Source organism: Vigna angularis, chromosome 11, assembly GCF_016808095.1.
Source record: "Vigna angularis cultivar LongXiaoDou No.4 chromosome 11, ASM1680809v1, whole genome shotgun sequence".
NCBI lineage: Eukaryota > Viridiplantae > Streptophyta > Magnoliopsida > Fabales > Fabaceae > Vigna > Vigna angularis.
In genome coordinates this window covers 3,382,742-3,406,948 of record NC_068980.1, presented here as the reverse complement: position 1 = coordinate 3,406,948, position 24,207 = coordinate 3,382,742, and the positions used below count along the sequence as shown (strand labels likewise).

Here is a 24,207-nt window from a genome sequence, read left to right as displayed (position 1 = left end):
CTTTTTCTTTTTCTTTTTCTACAGCAGCGGTAATGATGGTAGTGGCAAATGAAGTATGTTTGAGTCATTTTCTCTTATTGCTGGGGTGCAGTTAGTAATTTTGGGATTGCAAGAAGCAATAGCCTTATATCTATAGCATGTTATACTTCAAAGCTTGAAAGCCCATTTGCAAATACAACAGACGTGCAAAACTTTTGTATATTATTCACATAATAAAATATATTATAATTTTGTTTAGTAAGTTTGATATCTATTCAAGAATCAACCTTTGTGTATAATGTAAGAAATAACATTCCCTAGAATATTAAATGCCAGGGTAAAGTTACCAGGAAATATTTCAAATTGCAATTTATACGGGGTGATAATATACTCTTACTTTTTTTTCACGTTGAGTTTTTTTATATTTTTTCCAATATAATTATGTATTTTATTCATTATATGACATGGCTTGTATATTTTTTTTATTTCAAATTAATATAATCTTTGATTATTTGTCCACTTTGATATATTTAATTATTTTTATTAGCCCTTACATTTCTTCAATCAATTTTAAATAGAATGTGATATTTTTGTTGTCGGGTGTTAAAGGAGTTAAAAGAAGTTTGGGACATTGAGTGATAAGAGAGTGATGTTGGTGTTCGAGAAGGTTGATGGAGAATCCTATGAATCGAAGAGATGAGAGAACAAAGCTTTGGAGATAAGATGCATGGAATTACAACAACTCTCCCTCTCGCTGCAAACACCTTCCTTTATTGTGCCAGCAGCACTCGCTTTTCTCTCAGATCTTTTCAACCAAATTGTTGCATAACCACTTCTAAAATCAACTATGCAAGTCCTTTTCACCGTTCACAGTGGAAGCAACAGAGAAAAGAAAGATGGGGCAATAGAACGATGGTGGTGAGAGCAAGGCGTGGCGAGTCGCCGTACGAAGTTTTGGGTGTGTCTCCATCCGCAACCGTCGACGAAATCAAAAGGGCGTATCGGAAACTTGCTCTTAAGTATCATCCTGATGTCAATAAAGAGGTGATTACTTTGTTTGACGCTAATCAGATTTGAAAATATCAAGGAGATTTGACAATTGTTGGTTTGTTATTCTGTTTGAGTTAAGTTATCGAAAGTTAAGTGGAAAAGTAAATATTTTCTCCATATTGTCTGTGATAAAGAAACATACATATTGCTTATAATTTGGGGAAACTTTTGACAATTAGGGGTTTTTACGTTCATCAGCTGTTAATCGATTTGAATTTTCTCTAATGTTTAGTTTCCGGGGTGGGGGATACTCTTTCGTAGCTGAATACTTCATTTCGGAACTCGCTTTTGTTTGGCAATCTCAATTTTATAAACATGGCTACTGTGTTGATTATATATGGCTTATTGTTCTTCTGTGAAGAGAAGATTCACATAATCCGTTTGGCTGTTATCTGGTTTAAGTAATTTGTGTCCATGGCACTATTGCCATCAGAAATTGCATGTTTTCTCAGAATTTTTGTAAACGGACATTTAGTGGTCTAATACCTGATTGTTGACTATCCTTCTCAGGAAAGAACATTGATCCCCTTTACATATATATTAGTTATCAAAAGCTGAAAAATACGTTGATCTATGATGATTAATGAACGAAATGTCACATACCAGATAGTGACAAAACAATTTTTGATCCTCATTTATTGCAATTGTAATTGGTTCACTGCCTTCCAGTCTTGAATTTTTTTCGTGTTCTTTTAGTTGTTTTACTTTAAGATCCGGGCAAAAGTTATGATAGTGGCGATGTCCCTGCTTTCAAAAGGAAAAATATAACTAGAAAAGAAAATGTAACCATGATCAGAAGGACTAAGTCATGGTAAAAGTTATTTGAATGCACTGTGCTGAAAGCCCTTCAATGATGCAACTGTTCTATTTTGGATTGTATGTTAGTAACCACTCGCATTGATTTGTGTATTAGTAATTAGTCCCCGGAAGATTGGAGTCTTTGGTGCTTACTTATGTATGTTAAAGTTTCCTTTTACAGGAAAAGGCACAGGAGAAATTCATGAGGATAAAACATGCATACAATACATTGCTAAATTCCAGTTCCCGCAAAAGATATGATTCTGGAAGTCAAGGTTACGATTTTTCTCAAGGAAGCCGAAGTAGAAATGCACAACCTGAAGAAGAATTTTATGGACTAGGTAAAGATTGATAATCACATGAATCTTGTTTGAATATCTCTATACGAGACTTTACTTTTGAATACATTCTTCATGTTTATTATTGCTGTTGCACATATGCAATCTTTCTCCTTTTTATTGAAATAGCAGAAAGGAGACAATCTCAAGTTGAATGATACGGCTTTGACAGCTCGAAGTTCCAAACTGAAATATATTACTGATAGAATGATACATTAGTTTAAAATCCTATTTATATTATTAATTAGATTGATTAGTGATCACTAGCACCACCTGAGCAAGACCTAACCATAGGACTAAGTGCCTAAACAAATCCAAAAAGAAGTTGTAAGATAATCCAGAAATTCTTAGGTATTAAATCGAATATTAAGACTTTTAAACATATGTAGTACTTATATTTTTTCATGTGCTTCTTGTCCTATCCTTTTATCAAGCTAGTTACTTTTTGGTTTAATCTTATAGTCGTACATATTAATGATGCAGGTAATTTATTGAGGGATGTTCAAATAACAATAGGTAGATATATACTCTCTGGTAGACATCATGGATCATGTTGGCCCTAAGTTTAGCCTGTATTCATTAAAAATTCTCCTGGGCATTGGTTGCCCCATAGAAATCTACCAACAAGGGTAAAGGGATGTGTGTCTCTAGTATATTGCAACATAATTTTGTAATTCCCTTCTCTTTAGTGTTTGAGACCTGTCTGATTTTGTTTTTTGCAGAGGAATTCTTTAAGGATCTTCAAGAAGAATTCAGGAACTGGGAAGCAAACGCTGCTTCAGAAGGAAAGCCAAAGAGCCTATGGGAGGAATTGGCGGTGAGACTTCCTGTTTAAATCTTCATCTGTTTATTTTTTTAAATTATAATGTACGTACATGAGCCTTGGGAACAGGGTCTTAATGGGGGTCATAGTATTTTAAATTTTTCCTTTCAGGAAATAGGAGAAGAATTTGTGGAGTTCCTTGAGAAAGAACTCAATATTACAGATCAGAATGGTGATTACGAGACACCTCAAGGAGAAAATGCATCCAACTTTTCTGGGAGAGAGACACCAAACAGTAGCAGTAATCCCGGTGAAGCTAGCAAGGGAAGCGTTGAGGATAACCTTGAGGAAATAGAAGCCACTCTGGCTCAGCTGAAAAAGGAATTAGGCTTATAGCATAGAAGGATTTGGTTGAAGAAGAAAAGCCAAAAATTCATTTTTTCTCATTCTTGGCACAAGACCAACACCAGATTAACACCAGGGCTTCCACTGTTTTAATGTTTTTCTTGCTGAGCATTTGGTTGTCCAGCAGTGTTTATTTATCTCTCTCTGTAGTTTCATTTAGTTGGGTGGGTAGAGGAATAACACTAAAAGCTCAATCATGATGATTTGGGTTTGTAAAGGGAGTATTCAATTCATTTGGTTTGTAAACTAAAATATTTATACGGACCTTGAACATGCAACATTGACAACCTATTTGAATTTTTAAAAACAGAAACATTTACAAAAGGAGAGAAAAATGAAGACTTGGATAATTCTGGATTTTCACAAGCTCCAATTCTTTTTCTACATATATAGCAAGTAGTGTGATACTAATGATTTGTATATAATTATAAACCGTGATCTTACAGGTTTCAACTTAATAAACAACCGATTTATCCTACTGATATATTTTCATGTTGATGTGAAAAAAACAGCACATTAGAATCTTGGGTTGAATGTACAGACATTTCAGATAAGACGATAGTTAAAATTTCATCTTAAGTAGTTCAGGCATTTGTGGGAAAGATCTGTGAACAGCCCAATAAAGAAGATTGGTAATTACCACTAAAAATAGAGAAAAAATAATATATAAAGAAAATTATCAAGAATGGTTTTTAGCATAAGGTTTTTATATCAAATCAATGACTCCATCGAGAGAATGGACTCGACTTGTTCATGTACAGAACATAATTATAAAATAATGAAACTACTTCTAGATCTATCCTGCTTCAACTACAATTTAAATATAATACCATAAAGAAGATCATCATTTTTTTAATAAACTGGGAGTACAAGTTAAACCACAAGAAAAATCCTCCAAGAACTAAATTAAAAAAAAAACAACCTTTTAACCTCAAATAACTGACAATCATATTTAACAGAGAAAAAATTTATTTAAGAGAATATTAGGATCCATTTTTTTCTCACGGACTGTGCATTGATGACTAGCCGCAAAAAGAAAATCCAATTCATGACCATGGTAATAATTACGCAGAACCCTCTACCAATTTTATGAGAAACAAACAAAAACAGCGAGTCTACTGGTCTGGTACACGTAACTTCTGAGTATTCTATAACCTCCAAACCCCACTAACCAAAAGAAGAAAGCCGACTGTGCAATATACTAATGTCACTAATTTGCACCTCAGAACCTCTCTCCGAAACGGAAAAATAATGCACCAGTTCCTGAGTTGTGATCAACGGCATATTCTGCTCTGACTAGACCAAGTTTGACACCAAGACCATAAGACGACCCATGACCAAGTCGCCTGTAAACTTCTGTAGGATTCCCTTTCACACTCTTTGAACTCCCTAGGTCGTTGCCGTGTTCTGCAAATGCATACACGTGCGTACTTTTAACAGGTATCCGTAACTCAGCTGCAAGCTGCAGAAAAAAAAAGTCAGATGGTTAAACATAATCTCTAAGTACTGGATAGCATAAAAAGTAACAAAACTAAAATCAACATTGAGAATCATAAAATGCATCCAGTCTTCTCGTTCCTACCTCGAGGATGTTTCTAGCCGCTCCAATCTCACCCATGTTGTATCCCCTCACAGAATAGGGACCCCCGAGAGTAAAGGCATCATAGCTGGGGAGATCACCTACACAACCACCATAGTGGCCATGGAGGACAAGAACTGGTGGTGGTGGTTTACCAGCGCCTTCTTCCACGGACATCAACTGGACGAATCGTGTCACAGTTAGCTGGTGACGATTAAAGAACGGGAATTGACTGCCAATGCCAAGGCCTTGATCCACCTGTAGTTTGCATATGTTTAAGAATGCATGATCAGAAAACATAGCCATAACATATTCAAGAATTCAGAAAACACCAATATATTGTGCTCAAAGGTACAGCAAGTTTCCCTGGTTTGCACTAGAAGGTTTGGCTGAAAATGTGTTATGGATGGAACTCTACGGCATTGATTTATCCACATATCCAACAACAAATTATGGGGATAAGGCTTAATTGTTGGTTAAAACAACTGCTTTAAGGGAAGAAAAAGACAGCTCCCTAATAACTCTAGCCTCCGTATCACCTTATAACATAGATTGCACTAATTAGCCTAGATTAGCTAAACATAAAAAAAGAAGCTTGGAACATCTTCAACCCATCTGTGCTTTCACTTATTCCTAGTAAGACAAGTTTACTTAACGGTCAATGAAAAATAGCACTACCAGACAAATAATAAATTATGTCAAAAAGTGGTAAAAGTAATTTCATTTGCACCCATATAAATTACCAGACAAATATAAAATAATTACATAAAAACAAAAAGTGGTAAAGAGAAGAGAAACTAAAAAAAGTCATTTAATTTGCACCCATGTTACATCTACGAGGATGTTACTCCGGCAGATTCCGTTTCCATGAAAACGTGCCAGTGTGGAGTTCCCAAGCCCAAAGGGAATAAATGATAGAGGCCAAATCATACTTATAGAATATAAAATGTATAAGCTAAAAAATTGTGAAATACATTTACACACACTATGGCACCTGCATAGAAATTATAGGCTCTGCACCCCTGCTCGATGCACATTGCATCCTTTTGTCTTCAAACTTTTAGGATATTCTTTCCCCACCAAAGTCAAGCTCAGTATTGGCAAAACAAAATGCCAAGAGCATCTTCACACATACATATATAAATGGGAAGGGATCTACTATTTTAATAACTTTTTATTGGATAATTAAATCATATATTATATTAAGATTATTAAGAAAAATATAAATCATACAACAAAATCTTATATTAATCTAAAATTATTTAATACTCCATTGATATACCTCAATTTGACACTATATACTTTAAAAGAAAAAAAAAAGATTCACCTGATTACTTAAATTGTCTAATTTTGACAAACACCCAAGGTAATATAGAGTTATAACTTAATGGTTGGATCAATATAAATCATGGTTTATATAAAGAAATATAATTTTTTTGAAAGTTTCTGAATATCACAAAATTGATAGGAACGTGTAATTTATCCATGTATATAATTACAAAGGCAGAGTGTAGAGTCACCTGGAACATATTTCTGTCTCCAACAACAGTTCCATTCACAAAACGTGTGTTATCCCGTGTGATATTTGCCTGTAAAAATGCCATGCGATCAATGCCAGTACCACTGAGAGTGGTTGGAGGTCCATCAGCACTAATTCCTCCACTCGGTAATACTCTTTGACCATTTGAACATATATGACTGCTTTCATCACGTGTTGTTATCTCTTCCATTACAAGTCCATAGGTGAATTTACTCTGACGTGTGAAATTCTGCATGGCGCACAAGACAAAATAATTAGTGAAAATTACCAATGACCCAAATGGCCAACCCAAAGTTCATATAGTTGAAAAGAACCAATGAAGTTACCTCTGTGATATTAGCTTTAACACCAGTACGATCAACCCAAATTGGGGGCACTTCATCCACACCTGGTCCCCCAGTGAACACAGGACTCAGCTTTCGGCTATTGAAGCAGCTTACACGGAGAGTACGGTTACGTGGATAGTACACACCATCCAAATATGGATGCACATACTCTAGCTTAAATGCAAGATCATCCTGAAGCAGAATAAATAGGGCATATTGTGATACCGATGCCAATATCACTAAGCACCTATTGGCAGGACCAAATTAAGGAACTCATAGGACAAGCTAAAGGATACCTACCTGGGGATTCAAGAAGTTGCTGGTTGTTATAGTACCGTTAACAGATCTATTCAGCCCTTGCAGATTCCTATGTTCAAAACTAACAGTACCACCTGGCTGAAGTGAAGCCTACACAAATTTGAATAGAAAGTAAACAAATTAATTGGACACAAATAATTCATCACTTGTTAAAGAGAATTGATATTTGTTTGACAAATAAATACCAGGGTGGGATGCCCTCCTCGTCCTGGGACAATACTCCACTCGGTACTGACTTCAGCCGACTTCTGTTCTAACTCCTTTAACTTAATTTCCACGATTATACCTCCTTCGTTTTTCTCATCAGGCCTTGGATTCACCTCAATATTTGAAAACAAAGCAAGGGAGTTCACATTTCTTAAAGCTTGCTTCCCGGCTTCAATGTTGAAAGTGAAACCTGGTCGTAGCTGTGAATCCAACACAAACATCCATGAAGTTAGTAACAAATCAATGAAAAGATAAAACAACACAAAAACCAAACAGAAGGAATAATATCGGAACAAACTAGTAAACACATAATACGCTAATTATTAGAACTTGGGCTTAAAACTAGACCTCTCAAAACCAACTTCTAATGTAAGGGTCATGTAATGGCTAGTCAATGTGAAATTTCCAACACCCATTTCCAAGTTGAGGATTAACAGCTCGATAGGCACACCAACAATAGCGAGGATAGACTTTATATTCCACATTAGAATTTGGGTTTAGGTCTATCTCGACCTTATGAAACTGGTTTTTAAAAGTGAAGATTATTCCCTAAGCACACACTTTGATTAGTATATAACTAGTTGAAGTGAAATCTCCAACACTATATCCTGTACAGGAAGATAATCGTGTAAAGTAGCTGTCGATCACACTAAACACATCAATCGCACAGATAACAAACGTTCATAACCTACCCCAATTAACCAGAAAACTCCAATACAACACAAGCATACATATCTCCTACAATATATACCTGCCGAGGAAGCTCTCTTTGTATCACTGGCACTTGAGTGTTCCCCTCAACAACATTGCCAAGCTTATCCTGGAACTGAATATCCAATTTGGTGATATCCCCTTCAACAACCTCACAAACAACTTCCTTGGTGTTAAGATTCCCAAAATTAACCACCTGAGCACACGCATAGCCTTCATCGTGGTACCATTTTTGCACTCGGTCCCTGATCCTCTGCAGCAACCTAGCACTGACCATGCCTTGTCTTTTGAGCATTTCAAGAATCTCATCGTGCACAAACCTCGGCAAGAGACACGGCCTCGCCCTGTCGATTCTCCTCTTGTATTCCCTCTCCTGACTCAAATAGTACTCCAACCTCTCCTTATCAGTCATATCCGAATCCATCTCAACAGGCTTTGTCTGCTGCATCAGCCCTACATTGATGCAGCGAAACCCATCCGCAGACTGCCACGTACTCTCGCTGAACGAAATGGTAACCCCAATTGTCCCATCAGGGTTGGTTTTCCCCTCCAAATCAACCTTCTCAAACATGCCAGAAGTTGCGAGAGTCTCCAACTCCTTCTGAAGCTGCGCCTTCGTGTAAACCCCACCAGGCCTCAGCGAAACCATCTCGAAGAACGAATCCTCAGACCCCACTTTCACTCTCCTGTTCCGATCGAAGAACATGATCTCGGAAACCTTGTACTTCTTGAACCCACTCATTTTGTTCAACTGGACAACGATGTTCGCGGGCAAACCATGAGAATCCCACTCCTGAGACTGAGATTCGTCGGCAATAGCAGCGAACATTCTAGACAAGAACCCTCCGTTTTCTCCGCCGCCGCCTCCATTTCCGCCGAACCATCCTCCATCTCCACCGGCTCCGCAGCCTCCGCTGTTCCCTCCGCCTGCGAGGGGGTTGGAGAGGAAGGGGGTGAGAGGTGTGCAGTGGAGGAGAATGGAGGCTGCGGAAGAGATGGCGATGGCTTTGAAGAGCGGCGGAGCAGGCGCAGAGGGATTTGAATCGTTAGGTTTGGAAGGTGAAAGGTTGCATTTGATGGAAGAAGATGGAGATAGTTTTCTCCGGCGAGAGGGTAGAATGGCGGTGCTGAGGTTGTTAGAGGCAGTGAAGGACGACATTGTTGAGTTTAAGGTGACAGATTGGATAAGAGAGAGAAATGGAGTGAGGAAGAAGGGTTTTTGATGGGTTTGGTTTTTTATGTTTTCTTTTCTCTTCCTTCCCCTGTGTTCTTATATATCTCTTCATCCATCGGCTACATGTCTCACTACCATTTTACAATTTAGTGATACAAAAATATAAAACCTGTATTATATAATACTGTAGGCGGAATTACTTTATCATATTTATTAATGAAATTATATAATTTATAAAATAATAGTAATAATTTAAATTTTTTTATATTAATAACTTTAATATATATCATTTTAATTTAAAATTTACATAATAATAATTATATATTTATCATTGTGTGTCATATACACATAGTATTAATGCATTGTTAAGTAAATACATCTATAAATATGAAACAAATGTAAATGAAAAATATAAGGACTAAAATCAACAATTTCTCTTAATAAAAATTGTATATCTTCTACTACAAATTCTATAAATATAAAATAAATATAAGTGAAAAAAATAAGGAATAAAATCAATAATTTCATTTAATAAAAATTGTATATCTTCTAATGTAATGTGTGTAATTATAACTACGAAATTATACTATTTGAAATAATCAATTATAATAAAATACTAATAATTATAAATTAATTTTTCTAATTTTTTAATTATATAATAATCAATTTTTTATAAATACATAACACTTGATTACATTTTAACAACAATATAAAAAAAAACTATTAATAGATTTTGTATTATATAACTGTTTAATCACCTATTGAGAGAATGATTTATGATAAAAGCACATCAGAGTTTGAATTAGTCAATCATTCAGTTAAATTAAATTCTATTCATTTCAAAACCAAAACCTATAAAATAAAGAGATAAAGAGATAATTAATTATATTTACTGAGAATTTAATATTTTACTGTTACTTGCTCCAAATTAGAAAATGAGTATTAACAACTTAAGAGAACTTTAAAATTAAAACTAAAACTGAAAACTACTTTGAGAGGTTTGGAGAAAAGTATAACCTGGATTATTTTTTACTGAAAACCCATACCTACACCTAAAATAGATTTAAATAAAATTGTTACTTAGCAAATCTATTAACTAATATATTCTTATATATTTAAATTATTATCATATTATAGATAATCTCCATGCAACCAATTATAGTTATTTTGTCACAACAGCACTATATATCAATATTTAGTTTACATAACGACTTGGAGAGTAGAAGGAAGGTATACTAAAATAAGGCTAGACTAAAGGAAAAAGTTTTGATGACTGAGATAGGGTTGATCTTGAGGCACCAACAATTTTTCTTATCCTGGTCTGGTCAACTTTCTATATCAAGAACGTGATAATTTGAGAGGTTTAGCAGTAAGAAAAATGGCTAGTAGTCTCCACGTGTAGAAAATAAGCCCTCAAATATATGTCCATGGTGTGCTAGAACTGCGGAACCAATTGATTTACCACTCTTCATTCTGTGTTAAATTTCTGCCTATTATTTATTAACCATAGAAGAACAAATATAAAAGCAGAGTTATTAAAAAATCTGAGGCAAATTGGAATACAGGGAAGAAGAAAAAAGTCAGAGAAAATGCCTGACCGTACTTACAAACATATTGATACTGCAAGGAGTCCTACCAGCATCGCTAGTGTGGAACATTTCCTCCGAAGTAATCTTTAATTTCTCAACATTCAAGAATATATCATAGCTTTAGACACAGCTTAATTATGTTACATAAGCTAGTTACAAACAAAAGGGCATGTCACAGCCATGAAACAATTGAATTTCAAACCATGCATTTGTAAACGCTGGTAATTAAGGAAAGATTATATATCAAAGAAAATGATATGGATGTGAAGGGTAGGCCAGAGAAAATTTATTGAGTGTTGATTATGGATTCTTTCACATATCATAAACTCTATCAAATTATTGTTATTTTTCTCCTCTTGACACAAGCAAATGTACATTTTTTTCTTTCTTTCTTTCTCTCTTCTTTCTTTCTTTCAATGGTGTGGAAGGATTTGTTTCCAAAATCATATTCTAAGTTCCCGTGATTACAGGTGCAGCCGGGGATTCTTCTAGGATGTCACCAACTAGCTCTTCCCCTTCCTCTCCTATGAAACAACAGGACCTGGAAGAAGACCAAGGCCTCTATCAGAAGAAATCAGTCCTCACCAAAGTGAAGCAAAAGGCCAGGAAATTTTGCAACAGCCTCAGCAAGAAAAGAATAGAGGACGACAATGTCACACCCTCTAGTAGAGCTAGGTTTGCGGATGAAGAGGAGGAGGAAGAAATTGAAGAAGAAGAAGAAGAAGACGACGCTGAATACCTTGGAGCTCCTAGTAATTAATACACATCATTCAACAATTTTTTATATTGTCTCAGAATGAATGATCCTCGCTAATATTTATATGATATGAAATCGTAAATTCGCTGAAAAGTGTTAAAAAGGGACCATATGATCGTTCATAAGATAATTTCTCCTTGCCCCTTTGTTTATTATTCATTTTCACAAGGACTTGTTCTTTCTTCTTTACAAATCCTTACTGGGAATAAATTTTACATTTCAGTGTATGAATCGGAGCAGGCACCTGAGACATACAAAGAAAATGCAAGGCAACATCCAAGAGCAAATCCAGTAATATCTGAGAAGCACGTTTTGCACAACGCTGTCAAACTAGGAATGCAGGAAGATCAAGAAAAGCCAAGTGCTGCTGTCAATCCCAAACTCACTTCAACAACTCAACCTAATACTGCAACAACAGTGGCAGCATCTTCATCCAACGACTCTGAAACCTTAGCTCAGAAAATGATACCTGCCTATGCTGCAGGGTCGCTTTCAGCCAACAGCATCCCGTCCCAAAATTCATCTGTTTCATCATCTCGGCTGCAACATTCATTTTCCTCACCTTCACAGAGTAGGAAGAATACAAGCCAAAACGTTGCTTCAGTCAATGATTATTTGAAGAACAAGTCTGAAAAAGAGGATGATGCCAAAATTGAGTCTCCAAAGCAAGATTTGTCATCTTCATCTGCTTCAAAGAGTGGGAAGATTACTCAAAAGACTTTTTCATTCAAAGATTATTCAACGAACAGGTCTGAACAAGGGAATGATGCCACAAATATGATTCCATTGCAAAAATCATCATCCTTCTCAGTTGCTTCATTGAGAGGGAAAAACACAGGCCAAAAGAGTGCTTTGGCCAAAGATTATTCAATGAGCAAGTCAGAGCCAAGGGATGATGAAAAAACTGAATCTCAGCCTCAGGTGACATATGGAGAAAATGGTCCAAGTAATTCAGGCATGATGGACAAGGTGAGAGGAGCTGTAAATTCATTACTCGGGAATGAGGAGCCATCAGAAGAATATGGAGTCAAAATTCCTACTACACGCACTTCATCACAAACTCAACAAGGTAAAACACTATCATTACAAATGCACCGTTCTGCCATATATCCTATATATCATATCTGTTTGATACTATCATCTTTTTTTTTCATGCAAAGCTCTTTTGTCACTACATAAAATCCACAATACTCATGTGATATCACAGTATATTTTGCAGTTGGTGAGGATGAGAACCGTGGGAGAATTCTACAGGCAAATTAAGTTCTCCAAGCATCGCCTTCATGCAACTTTGTATATGACTACATGCTTTCTTTTTTTCCATTTTGTGTATGTATATAATAATAACTAGACCCGAAAAGTCATTTCCAATGTTTTGTAAAATTCAATATATGGAATAAACTGTGTACCATTTATCCACAGAAATGAGTGCAGTGTGCACCGTGAACTTTTACTAATTTATAGAAGGATTCATCAGAAAAACAGTGTGCTGTCATTGCTACTTTGGCTGATTTTATGGCTTAGTGTTTGGTGGTATATGATATCTGACGAATAGAATTTTCTTTTATCGGTAATGTATTTGTTTTTTGGTCAGTGCTTCTGAAGAATAGAATAAAAGGGAAGGAAAACACTGCACAAATTTATTATACTGAAGTCCTTTTACTGTCGATTTTGCTAAGTTAAGATAACAATGTGCTGCCTATATATGATGTGTTGTTTGATCTTTTATGCATTCAAAGAAAAAGAAAATGAACTCGCAGGTATTTTTAGAACTTATAAGTCTCGTATTTGAGTTTTTGAGTTTGTATGGAATATTATAATCATTGGAATATCTTGATCGGAATAAAACAAAATAAATATATTATTTCATATGTGAATATTTTTATTAGCTATGCATAAATCAAATAAACGGCCGCTCTATGTTTCTGAAAACATCTCACACTTAAGTGTTGGTGTATGCATAAATTAATTGGTTAAATGAACTATAATTTTTGTTTTTTTTTTCCAGCAATACTATTTCTAATGATTCATCGTTAGTCAATTGAAACCTCAGAGCAGATTATAAAATCAAAGAAAGTTACTCAATTGAAAATAATAAAATTTCGAGGCTGGAAGAAAAGACGGTAATAATACCATTAGAATCTAAATCAGTAAGAATAACTACCAAGATATGTCAGCAATATATTAAAACCACATATTACAAAACAGTCTATAAAGGCAGAAATGGAGTAGGATGTTTGGGGGTTACAAATTGGTTTTGAAGCGAAAAATGGATTGAATGACGAGAAACAAGCGTCCTTCAGGAGTTGTTGGCAGTGGCAGGAGCGGGAGCAGATGATTGAGAACATGCTTTCAAGACAGCTTCATTCTTCAAAACGAATTCAGAAGAAAAAAGAGAGATGTGATTATCGAGAAAGAAGAAGAAGAAAAGAAACCCTAAAAAGGAAGAACAGAGAGATATAGAGAGATGGAAACCTGCCAAACGCGGAGGAGGCGCTTCTTAGCGTTGGCCTTTCTGGTGGTGGTGAGTTTAATTCGCTTCCAAAGGAGTCCTCCAGAGTCATGCTTCTTCACGATCTCCATCACGCGCGTTCCCCACAATGCACCGCCCATAGCTGACTCTGTTCTTTCGCTTCCAAATCGTTCTTTCTGCTGCGCAACCACCACCGCCATCTCCACCCCTTTTCTGATCTTCACTTTGGGCCCAATCTTCTTTGGGCTTTCTTTCTCTCTAATCCATTTTCTGTTGGACTTTCAATTTCCATTCCCACATTTTACTGTTTCCACTCCTCTGTGTTTCTTTTTCTTCTTATTATTCTAATAATCTAATATTAGCTAATTATAAAAAACATATTTTAAACATGTTTGAATTTTCTTTTCATAAGTATTTATAGTGAAAAAGATAAGAAAACTAAATTAAATAACTTTTTTTAATGTTAAAACTAAATAATGTCCAATACATTAATATATAAAGTTTTCTCTGTTATCTAACTTTTTTAACTTATTTGTAGGGAAGTTTGTTTATTTACTTTTGTCTACTAAAATAGTGTAGAGAGAAATTCCCCATAACATATTCTCATTTATAAAATAAAAAAAAAACATTTTCGTCTAAATATTTTAATTAATTTATGTTAAAGATTTATATTAATATTAGATTACTACTATACATTAAAATATAAAATAAAATATGTTAATTTTCACTGAAATTTTATGTTTTAAAGTAAACAATAATATAAAATTATTTATATTTTTTTTAAAGCCGACTAATATTATTTTAAATTCAAGTATCATTCCATGATTGTAGTATGCGAAATAAGAGTTAATGAGGAAGGGAGTGAAAATTATAGTTAAGTGAGAATAAGTTATGATTTTTTTTAGGACACGTCATAATATTATACTTTTTAACAATAGTATGATATTTAATAAATTATCAATTATGAACAACATTCTTTATATAAAAAAATATGACAATTCTACAAGTGTGATTGTAAAAACGACAATTTAAAAAAAAGTATTTAAAATTTCCACATTTAACATAATTTTTATATATATAGCATTTCTTAACTCTTGCAATACGTTATAGATTTCATTTTTATAGAGTTTTCTTTGTACCCTGAAATATCTATAATAATTTGCAGTATGTCAACATATAACTTTTTTCTTTCTTAAAGTAAGTATATATACGTGCAAGGAATAAAATGAATACTACATAAAGAAGGAACACTTAAACGTTAGGGTGAAGAGATTAATAATAGGATGAAAGATATTTACATTAATTTGATACACATAATAAGATAAAATGATTGTAAAAAAATGAATTTATGTAAAAAAAATAAAAAGTAATGTCAAATAAATATAAAAAAATTATGTGTGTTAAAATATCAATTTTCTATCTAATATTTCATTTATAAGCATTGTTAATCACAATTTAAATCCAAATGAAATAAATTTAATCTCTTGACAACATCGGATCAGAAATGCATGCAAATTGGTAGAAGAAAATGTGTTGATATATTTAGCTCATGAAGAAAATTAGTTACATGCATATATATATATATATATATTGTTGAAAATGTTAAGATACATATATGAACAATGGCTGTAATGTTTCTATAAAGGGATATTGTTTGGCAATGTTGTTCTGGTCCTTACCTTGCGGAGGAAAACATTGAACAATAAACTAAAAAACAAAAAAACGAACGAAGGAATAAAGGGACATATGCTCCTACAAAAGCTACAAACCACCCAAAAGTAGTATCGTTTTGTTACTGAGTTGTTTCTGAGGCTAAGCTCTATCTTCTTCTCCTACATTCCTTTTAAATCTCTACAAGTGCACCAGTAAAAACTTGCATGACACTAATTCGTACACGTTGTTGATATCATTATTGTCTCGAGCAAAGAGGAATCAACTTATAGAGCTTATTATAATCGTTCCTGGTTGCAAACCGAGACAAATCAGAAAGCTTATATTGATGGAAATGGAATGCAAAGGTAGGTTGATGAGAAGAAGAGGAGAAGGGTGCAGTACGAGGCTACAGAAGCAGGCACCTGCATCTCTTGACATTGATAAGGTTCATTGTGATCGACCCTCTAACCCTTTTGGGGAGGTTTCAAAGGCTATACCATTGTTGTCTCCACTTATGTTTTCCCGTCAGCCAATATATGACGACATCACTGTTCATGTTGGAACATCAGAGAATACTGAGAAAAACAATGGCATGATGAATCAGGATAGGACTACTGGTTGGGAGCATCCAGCTATGGCTTCGTTTCCCCATGCTTCATCATCATCTTTCTGTAGCTTCTTCCAAAAGCAATGTGTCTTCGTGAATCATGCCTAGTGAATTATATATTATTCACCACTGTGTTAAGGGTTGCTTTATGTTATTTCTTGTTTAAAAATAGCTGAGGCTGCACTTCACTGCTTTTAGGATAGTAATAATGATCTTACTTAGCATCATCTTGGGGTTCGATTAGAGATTATGCATTATTTGTATTCAGATGTATTCCATTTAACTGCAAATGCATGCAGTTAGTGTTAAAGTTTCTTATGCTGTAGTCTTTACTATTGTTCTTCTTCTGTAATCTGTTGGGGTGAAGAAAAAAACAAAACTATCAAGATATATTTACTCAATAATTTTTCGTCAGGCCTTTTCCATATCTTCGTCTATCGGATTACTAGTTTTTATTCTACAATATTTTTTTGTCCTTACTTTCTTTTTGTTATTGTTGCAGAGAGACATAATACTTTTGAGATACATAAATTTTTTTACATACTATCCATTTTTTACTTTTCTTTTCAAAAAATATAAAAGTTTACTTTTTTTTATAACTATTTTATTCTTATAACATATGTCAATGAATATAAATGTGTTATTTTATTATTATTCTTTTAAATAGACATAAATAAGCTGCTTGTGTGGTCTGATAAACAGCCTTGCCATGTCTCAATGGCCGATAAAATCTTTAAAGGCAAAATACAGAAGGTTTAGAGATTACAAACTTTTGTGTTGGGATGAAGAGCGGAAACAAGAAAGTCAAAAAGAAAAAAAAAATTATAAAATAACTAAACTGTTTTTATTGTCATAAATTTATTTTAATTAAATATTACGTTATAATAATAATATTATTATTTTAATATTTTTATCTTTATTATTTTGTTATATATAATTATATTACTCTATTATTATTGTATATGTTTTGTTTTTTCAGAGACAGAGAGAGCACTTTATATGGTATTTTTATTATTCTAAAAAGGGTTCTTGTTGGTACCATTTTAATTCACTACACAATAAGATTATCTCCATTTCTATGATAACATACGGACTCACTTAAACAAGAAGAATTTTGCAAATGTTTTTTCTTATCAAATGACTGTAGAACTAAAATGGTTGGCATATTGCATTTTCTAGGATTACTTTTAATTTTCTTACGAGAAAAATGACGGTACAATCATATACATTTATAGATATCATTTATTATTGCTTGTGTTTGTTTGAAAGTGTAGTGAAATAAATAAAGAAATGAAATAGATTAGTAGAAATCGAAAAACTTTTATATACTTATTTCGATGAATAAAAAAATAAACAAAATAACTTCTATAAAAAATATACGTTATTATTTTTTTACTAGAATAGTTGTACTTCAATTAGGATTAAGACATTCTTCTGATGTGCATAACAAATTCGAGGAAAAAAGCTAGTAAGGCATTGTGTAACATTCTTATTGGAAAATGAATAAAAATTATTGCAGTTCTTAATAAGAAATAGATCTGTGAATCAACCAATAAAGAAATATAGTTTCAGAAGGTATCACAAGCACACAACATCCTTATACCAAGAAAACCACTTACACACTAAAGTCGGTCTTTGATCTAGAAGAGCATATACATGACAACGTTGTAGAAAACAATATTGTAAACCTTAATATACCAATGTTAGATTTTCCTTTATTCTACCGTCTAAAGTTTCATGTCAATATCCCGAACTTGAGTCCTGCGACCTAAACATTAACGCCCCGATTTTAGTGTTCAAAAGCTAAGCCTGAGAGAACCACAATCCAAAATTAACTATCATTATCAGACAAAGGATTCTTAAATTAACCAAAGCGCCCAAGTGTACAGAACTAGAGGAACCACATACTACAAATGGGGGGCTCAAGGAAATGCCCGAGTCTCTAATATCAGGTAAAGGCCAAAAATTGCTCATTCTCTATGTACAGGAGGCCAACATGAAAACAACAGTCTCGAAAGGGTGAAAGGATTTTTCTCTTCCTGAATGTTTCACTTAATTATAATCAAAGAAAGATCATGAAACACTCTTGACATTTCCGAATCATGGTTCAAGAAAGCACCATCTCCAACAAAATCAGAAGTCAAACTCTCCTGTCGCCTGCAGAGATATATGACAGTTTGATGATAAATTAAATTGGAAAAGTAGAAAATAGCATTACTTGTTCTCCTTTAACAGTGACAAACCTTGTTGAAGAGAATGTCCTTATTATTTATGTGCATGATACCATCTTTTAATGTGCATTTCCACCTGCTCTTGGTACGAGTCACCTAAATGTTTGGCAAGATAGACCATATTAGAAAGAATAATCATCCAACCCTGAACCACACTAGCTGCATCATATAAAAAATCCCTTGATTTCTAGTTCAGAGTGTAGGGAAGTTGTTACCTTATCAAACTGTGCCAAAACAAGATGATGTGTATTTTGATCATCTACTTGTTCTATGTCATCCAAATCATCATCATCTTCTTCATTTAATGGAGGTTCATCATCGTCGTCATCATAATCATTTCCCGCTTCATTCTGAGCCACAAGAGCAGGGGTGCTAGCTGGCACTTCTAATAATTAATAAAGGAAAAATAATCAGCTACAGTAACAGATAAAGAATATATAAGCAGTAAAAATCTTCAAAATATAATTAATACATTCACATTATGGAATTACCAGGAGGAGCTGGCGTATTAGAAATGTTGTAGTCTTCACTGAACACTTCTCCATAGTTGTATACCTGCCACAGGATGAAACAAACCAAGATGATAAAACACAAGACATGGTGGAGGAAGTGCCAAATGAAGCATAATGGAATTTAAAAGACTAAAAAATTAGTAACTTAAAAGTGGTATTTTACAGTCCATCCAATCAATTAGAGTTTTTAAGAACCAAACGTATCATTAAGCTTGGGTATGGCAGCTAGGCAAATCAAATCAATCCCCATTATTAAATAAGCAAATAATTCATGTTCCGAATTATACACATGTTGGTATATTACACTATCCATCTTGTTCAAATTGCAACCACTTTAAGAATTAAAAAAATAATAATCCCTTAAATCCCTTCTAAAGTAATACGGGATTACAACTTCACTCATTCTGCTTTATCAATGTTAAATAAGGAAAGAAGTAGCTCATAAACAGACAACCGTATAAATGGGAGTACTCAAAACTCTGATTTTTCTCACTACACATAACTTACTGAAATCATCTCCAAGGTTCCCTTTCTTTCATAGTTTTGCAACAAAAGAATAACTCAAATTATGAATAAGAACTCATTGAGTATAAATAAAGTGGCTATTGAAACACTGACCTTGAACGTGGTTATTAATTGCAAAATTAGAAAGCTCGAGTGTCTATCTACCAAGAACTAAAAGCGGGTGGTCGAATGTGTTTTTCCCAAAAATATAAGGGACAGAAGGAGACAGGACAAATAACACTACTCACATTTGGAGGAGAAAGCACATCCTCATCATATGGAATTGGTCCATCAAGTTGAGGAATTGTAGAAGTCAACCTCTCCAAATCTGCTGGCATTTTCCCTTTCGAAATAGTGTGATGTGCATTAATGGAGATGTGCCCCCCATTTACCTGGAAGATTGATCTCTAAGGATTTAGTAACTGAATATCCTTTTTCCATCAACCAAGCAAGTCAATGAATTAATTAACACAAATAACATGCACGCTCGTACACTGTAAAAAGCAACAAAAAAATGTATATTCAGAAGAGTGGAATTGGCAAGAAGCTGGCAATTTAAAATTCTCAGTTATGCTATATGAGGGAAATGTCAAAACTGCAGATCATTGCGACAGCAAACCATTATTACTTTCATCCTGAAAGTTGAGATGACAGTAAAACAATTGTGAAAAATAAAAATTTGAGACAAATTTTTATCAGATTTCTGAAGTTAGTAAACACTAGAACATTGTCAAGCAGCTCCCGAGTGAATTGGTGGTAACTAAATTCACTCAACCTAGAATATGTACATCTACACGGAAATCAGAGTCTATGTTCTTGAAGAGCTGAATAATCGACCTCACAATAAAGTGCCACAAAAAGCTGTAAAAACTACAGCAGAAGACTGAAAATAAGATATAAAATTTCAAAGATAAACACTATCTCATGAATAGGTTTACAGCAAGAAAGAGAGACAAAATCAACTATAAATTATAACTACAATTGAAGACCCTAGCAAACAAAATTAATTTAGCCTGATCTTACCTACTTGTACAATAGTCCAATGCACAAAAAAAGGGATTCAAGCAGGAAATTGACAAAAAGAAGACACAAATAACAAGAGTTCCCAAAATAAATAGCAAGCAGAAAAATATGGAAAATCAATCCTAAGGTAGAAATTTACAGAACAAAAAAAGAACGCTATTCTTAAGCCTTGGCCCTGTATTAAACCATTCATACAGCTGACCAACAAAAAATGAGTGTTACTAAGTTCTGGGATGTGGGCCTTCATAGTTTTGATGCAGTTGAATGATTATTCATTTGTATTCATGCTAAACTGTCACAATACTCAAATGTGTATGAAAAAATATCTCTGCATAATCTACATTTTTTCAAAATTGACAGATGCAATGTAGGTAGCTACACTGCAAGGGTTCCCCCTCCTTCCTTAATCCCTCATTGTTGTCCCGACCAATTGGTAACCCACTTTTGAGAAAGAGCATTATTTACTACCAAACAGAACAATACACTTTCAAGGGATTGGAATGACATGTGCCAAAAATAACAAAAGAATTACAAAACTAGAATATCCTTGCTCCAATTCAGTAAAATATCAGGGTCATTTACAACTGAAACAAAAATGATACACATAAGAAATTAAACTAGTAACATCATTACAGTACCACTTACAAACAATAAACAAACATCTGATATATATGATGCTGACCAATACAAAAACAAGAATACCTCAATTTCAAAATCTCCAAGAGTCGCATCCCCAGCTCCATCTTGTTGAGGTATATATCCACCAGCATTATATTGAGAAGTCAAATCATTGCGTTTTCTCTTTCCTGATGACATAGTGAAGAAGTCCTGGATTTTTTTTAAAGCATCAGCAACATCTAAACGTGAAGGAAGTAAGTTCAGGCTTGACATTCTAAACAAATACCTATAATGTGTTTTGCAACAACAGTAACGCAATGTGCAGACTTTACAAAGTAAGTCGACCATGATGAGGTCTCTTCAAATTTTGACAACAGAGAAAACATTATTCTATCAGACCAAACTGGCTCACTTACCTGTGTCAGAGGTTGATTAGAAGTTCCTCTGTCTGCCTCATCCCGCCCTTCCACATAAGCTACAGTAATACACACCATTAATTGCAAAGCTTTTTGACTAAACACTTTAACCTGAATTTAATTGACACTCACCAACATTGACATCAAGTGAGGGCCTCGGGTTCATCCAAGGAGAAGTAGGTTGCTGTAGAAATTAATAAAGACAACATTAATGTACATCTTAAAAAAGCTCATGAAAATTATTTAAACAGAATAGTTTAGTCACTTAAGAAATTTAAACAAGGTTATAAGTAGCACGTTATAGCAGTGAAGAGCAACTACTAAGTTTGATTAGTACTGCATTTTAAATAATGCCCACAATTGTGTCCAAAAGAGGCGGGCATCATTTTGAATACCTTTTTTTTCCCCAAAACAGCATCATTTTCAGTGTTTCTAAAGGGGAAAGTTTGCACGCCTTCTTTAAGAATTTAAAAAATTCCTATTTTGATGTTGGTTCCCACATAGTAGTCAATTGTGAGCTATAGCACCACAATAGTAGTGCTACACTGCATCACAGCCACCAGCTACTTCTGTGTAACCTGTTGCAGATTAGTCTTTTTGCAGTGGTTGTAGCAATGCAGATTATGGCTACTTTGGGATGAAATCGCAACCATCTATGCCAGTATTCCCCTGGTGACAGAATGGTGCCATTTGAAGCTATATTGCTGGGATAATATTAGATTTCCACCCCATTTTTATTTAAGCGGAACAGAACCCTATTCCCACCTATAGCTAATGAAGTCCTTATTAAACTTGGGTAGTCTTCACCTTGCAAGTCATTTTTATTGGGTTGAGTTAAACTCTAAAGCCAAAATTTTAAGATTGTATCTATACATTATTAGGATACTCATATTTGTTTTTATTTTAAATGTATTTATTGGAAGGACACTGATGTTCCAGCCAACCCTTGTATCATAAAATTGTGGATCCTTTATTTATTTTTTGTCGGAAAGTTTGTAATGATAGGTCTTTCATTCAATTTTCCATGCTCCCAGTCTATAGTTTTCTAAGATCCACTGTTTAATTTTTAATCTAACTCGACATTGTTTTCTGATTACCAATCACTTTTGTTTTTTAGGATGACTTGTATTTGAAATTTGAAGTCTTTTAAACCTTTTTGTTTCCGTGCCTTCAATTGTTGCTTACTTGCATATTGCTAAAACATGTGACCTTTTATTTAATTATGAATATGCCATAAATTCTGATTAATTTTATAAATACGTTAGCATTAATGTGTATGTTATGAATAAATTATTCAATTTGCATCTTAGAATAGTGGAAATTCTTATCACTTGTTTGAGATTGATAACAATGAAAGAAATGAAAATATGTAATTTGACATGATAACTTGAAGTATTTATATGATATAGCACGGTCTTAGAATAGTGGAAATGCTTATCACTGTTTGAGATTGATAACAATGAAAGAAATGAAAATAGGTAATTTGACATGATAAATTGAAGTATTTATATGATATAGCACGGGGCCACGAGCTTTACCATGTATGGAGCAGGTCTTCCTCCTTTCCCATCAGCATTTCCATTATCATTTCCAGAGGAGGGATAGTCACTTGGTCCAGTAGGAATGTTATAAGTTGAGTTATCCCCAGTCACAGGTAAAGGGGTCTGAATTGGCGTTTGCAATGGCGTCTGCACATTCAAAGGTGCATAGAGACAACCCAATAATTTTAACTCATTCAAGAACATTGAAAAGAGACATCACTAATTGAACTTATAACTACTATGTGGATCAAACTCACAGGGGGAAAAAGCATTTCAGCAGTAGGAGTCTCAGTCTCATACTCCTCGGTCCCCTCGTACGGTCCCTCATACGGCATATTAAGATCATGAACAGGAGTAATAGGACCACCGGGAGTTGGCTTAGCCGCAGTAGACCTTTCTATGGGACCCAGCACAGCGCCAGCTTGCATCATCTTTGATTCCCACATCTAAACAAGTTACAAACAAAAGAATAAAATGACAAACATATTTAACACTTTAATAATAATAATAAAATACTTAAATAAATAACATCAAGAAAGCAATCGATCCAATTCAAACCCTAAATCCACGAACCAGCCGAGACAGAACAATTTTTTTCCAAGCTACATCAATAGGCCTTTATAATAGATGTATAAACATCACTAATCCAATTTATTTACTGAATATAGGAATTAAAAAGAAAATCCTGAAAGTATGAAAACAGAAGAGGTGGAAATGATATTTAATTACAGCTTGAAGTTCCCTGAGAACTTCCTCGCCGGGACCTCCGTTATTGACGAACTCGTCTCGGACTTTGACCATGACATCCTCGATTACATCGATGTAGACCTGGCTGGTGGAAGCCGCCATCACCAACGCTTTAGTACAGCCCCTGAGTTAATTCGATAATTGTCTTTCTACGAGAGATTTGAGAAAAGTTCAGTGGAAGAGACGGAGAGGAATCATGGGAAATTACAGGCTAGGGTTTGTGGTGAGATGAGAGTGAAGAGTGAGAAGTGACGGACCAGAAAGAATAAAGAGAGGAATATAAATAGGTTTGCATCCGATTTAAAACACAGCCCACACGTGTCAATATCTGCTTCTTCTTTATCTTTC

General features: G+C 34.3%; 5 protein-coding genes across 6 annotated transcripts; 2 read left to right on the top strand and 3 right to left on the bottom strand.

Moving 5' to 3' along the window:
• Nucleotides 1–582: 582 nt before the first annotated feature.
• On the top strand, nucleotides 583–3,693 carry LOC108333125 (uncharacterized). 2 transcript variants are annotated; one of them, XM_017568467.2, is made up of 5 exons: nucleotides 583–1,023; nucleotides 2,009–2,168; nucleotides 2,649–2,681; nucleotides 2,888–2,982; nucleotides 3,100–3,693. In XM_017568467.2, exons 1-5 carry the CDS (start codon nucleotides 676–678, stop codon nucleotides 3,322–3,324), a joined length of 861 nt encoding a protein of 286 aa, XP_017423956.1. In that variant the 5' UTR covers nucleotides 583–675; the 3' UTR covers nucleotides 3,325–3,693. The 2 variants fall into 2 exon arrangements, with proteins under 2 accessions (XP_017423956.1, XP_017423957.1); XM_017568468.2 differs by lacking the exon at nucleotides 2,649–2,681 and having other exon boundaries at nucleotides 585–1,023.
• Nucleotides 3,694–4,284: 591 nt separating this feature from the next.
• Nucleotides 4,285–9,282, bottom strand: LOC108334159 (protein TOC75-3, chloroplastic). The gene is made up of 7 exons (XM_017569842.2): nucleotides 8,055–9,282; nucleotides 7,282–7,503; nucleotides 7,079–7,186; nucleotides 6,779–6,970; nucleotides 6,433–6,681; nucleotides 4,916–5,170; nucleotides 4,285–4,795 (listed from the first exon to the last, which is right to left on the bottom strand). The coding sequence occupies exons 1-7, from the start codon at nucleotides 9,171–9,173 to the stop codon at nucleotides 4,556–4,558; spliced, it is 2,385 nt and encodes a 794-aa protein (XP_017425331.1). The 5' UTR covers nucleotides 9,174–9,282; the 3' UTR covers nucleotides 4,285–4,555.
• A 1,422-nt stretch (nucleotides 9,283–10,704) lies between these two features.
• On the top strand, nucleotides 10,705–12,797 carry LOC108332937 (uncharacterized). Its single transcript, XM_017568238.2, has 4 exons — nucleotides 10,705–10,856; nucleotides 11,248–11,529; nucleotides 11,758–12,603; nucleotides 12,754–12,797. The coding sequence occupies exons 1-4, from the start codon at nucleotides 10,778–10,780 to the stop codon at nucleotides 12,795–12,797; spliced, it is 1,251 nt and encodes a 416-aa protein (XP_017423727.1). The 5' UTR covers nucleotides 10,705–10,777.
• An 846-nt stretch (nucleotides 12,798–13,643) lies between these two features.
• On the bottom strand, nucleotides 13,644–14,222 carry LOC108333653 (uncharacterized). Its single transcript, XM_017569127.2, has 2 exons — nucleotides 14,010–14,222; nucleotides 13,644–13,902 (listed from the first exon to the last, which is right to left on the bottom strand). The coding sequence occupies exons 1-2, from the start codon at nucleotides 14,205–14,207 to the stop codon at nucleotides 13,834–13,836; spliced, it is 267 nt and encodes an 88-aa protein (XP_017424616.1). The 5' UTR covers nucleotides 14,208–14,222; the 3' UTR covers nucleotides 13,644–13,833.
• A 3,860-nt stretch (nucleotides 14,223–18,082) lies between these two features.
• Nucleotides 18,083–24,125, bottom strand: LOC108332382 (transcription initiation factor IIA large subunit). The gene is made up of 11 exons (XM_052871039.1): nucleotides 23,842–24,125; nucleotides 23,370–23,558; nucleotides 23,110–23,259; nucleotides 21,704–21,755; nucleotides 21,572–21,630; nucleotides 21,240–21,365; nucleotides 19,763–19,906; nucleotides 18,990–19,053; nucleotides 18,714–18,883; nucleotides 18,511–18,594; nucleotides 18,083–18,424 (listed from the first exon to the last, which is right to left on the bottom strand). Exons 1-11 carry the CDS (start codon nucleotides 23,959–23,961, stop codon nucleotides 18,401–18,403), a joined length of 1,182 nt encoding a protein of 393 aa, XP_052726999.1. The 5' UTR covers nucleotides 23,962–24,125; the 3' UTR covers nucleotides 18,083–18,400.
• Nucleotides 24,126–24,207: the final 82 nt, after the last annotated feature.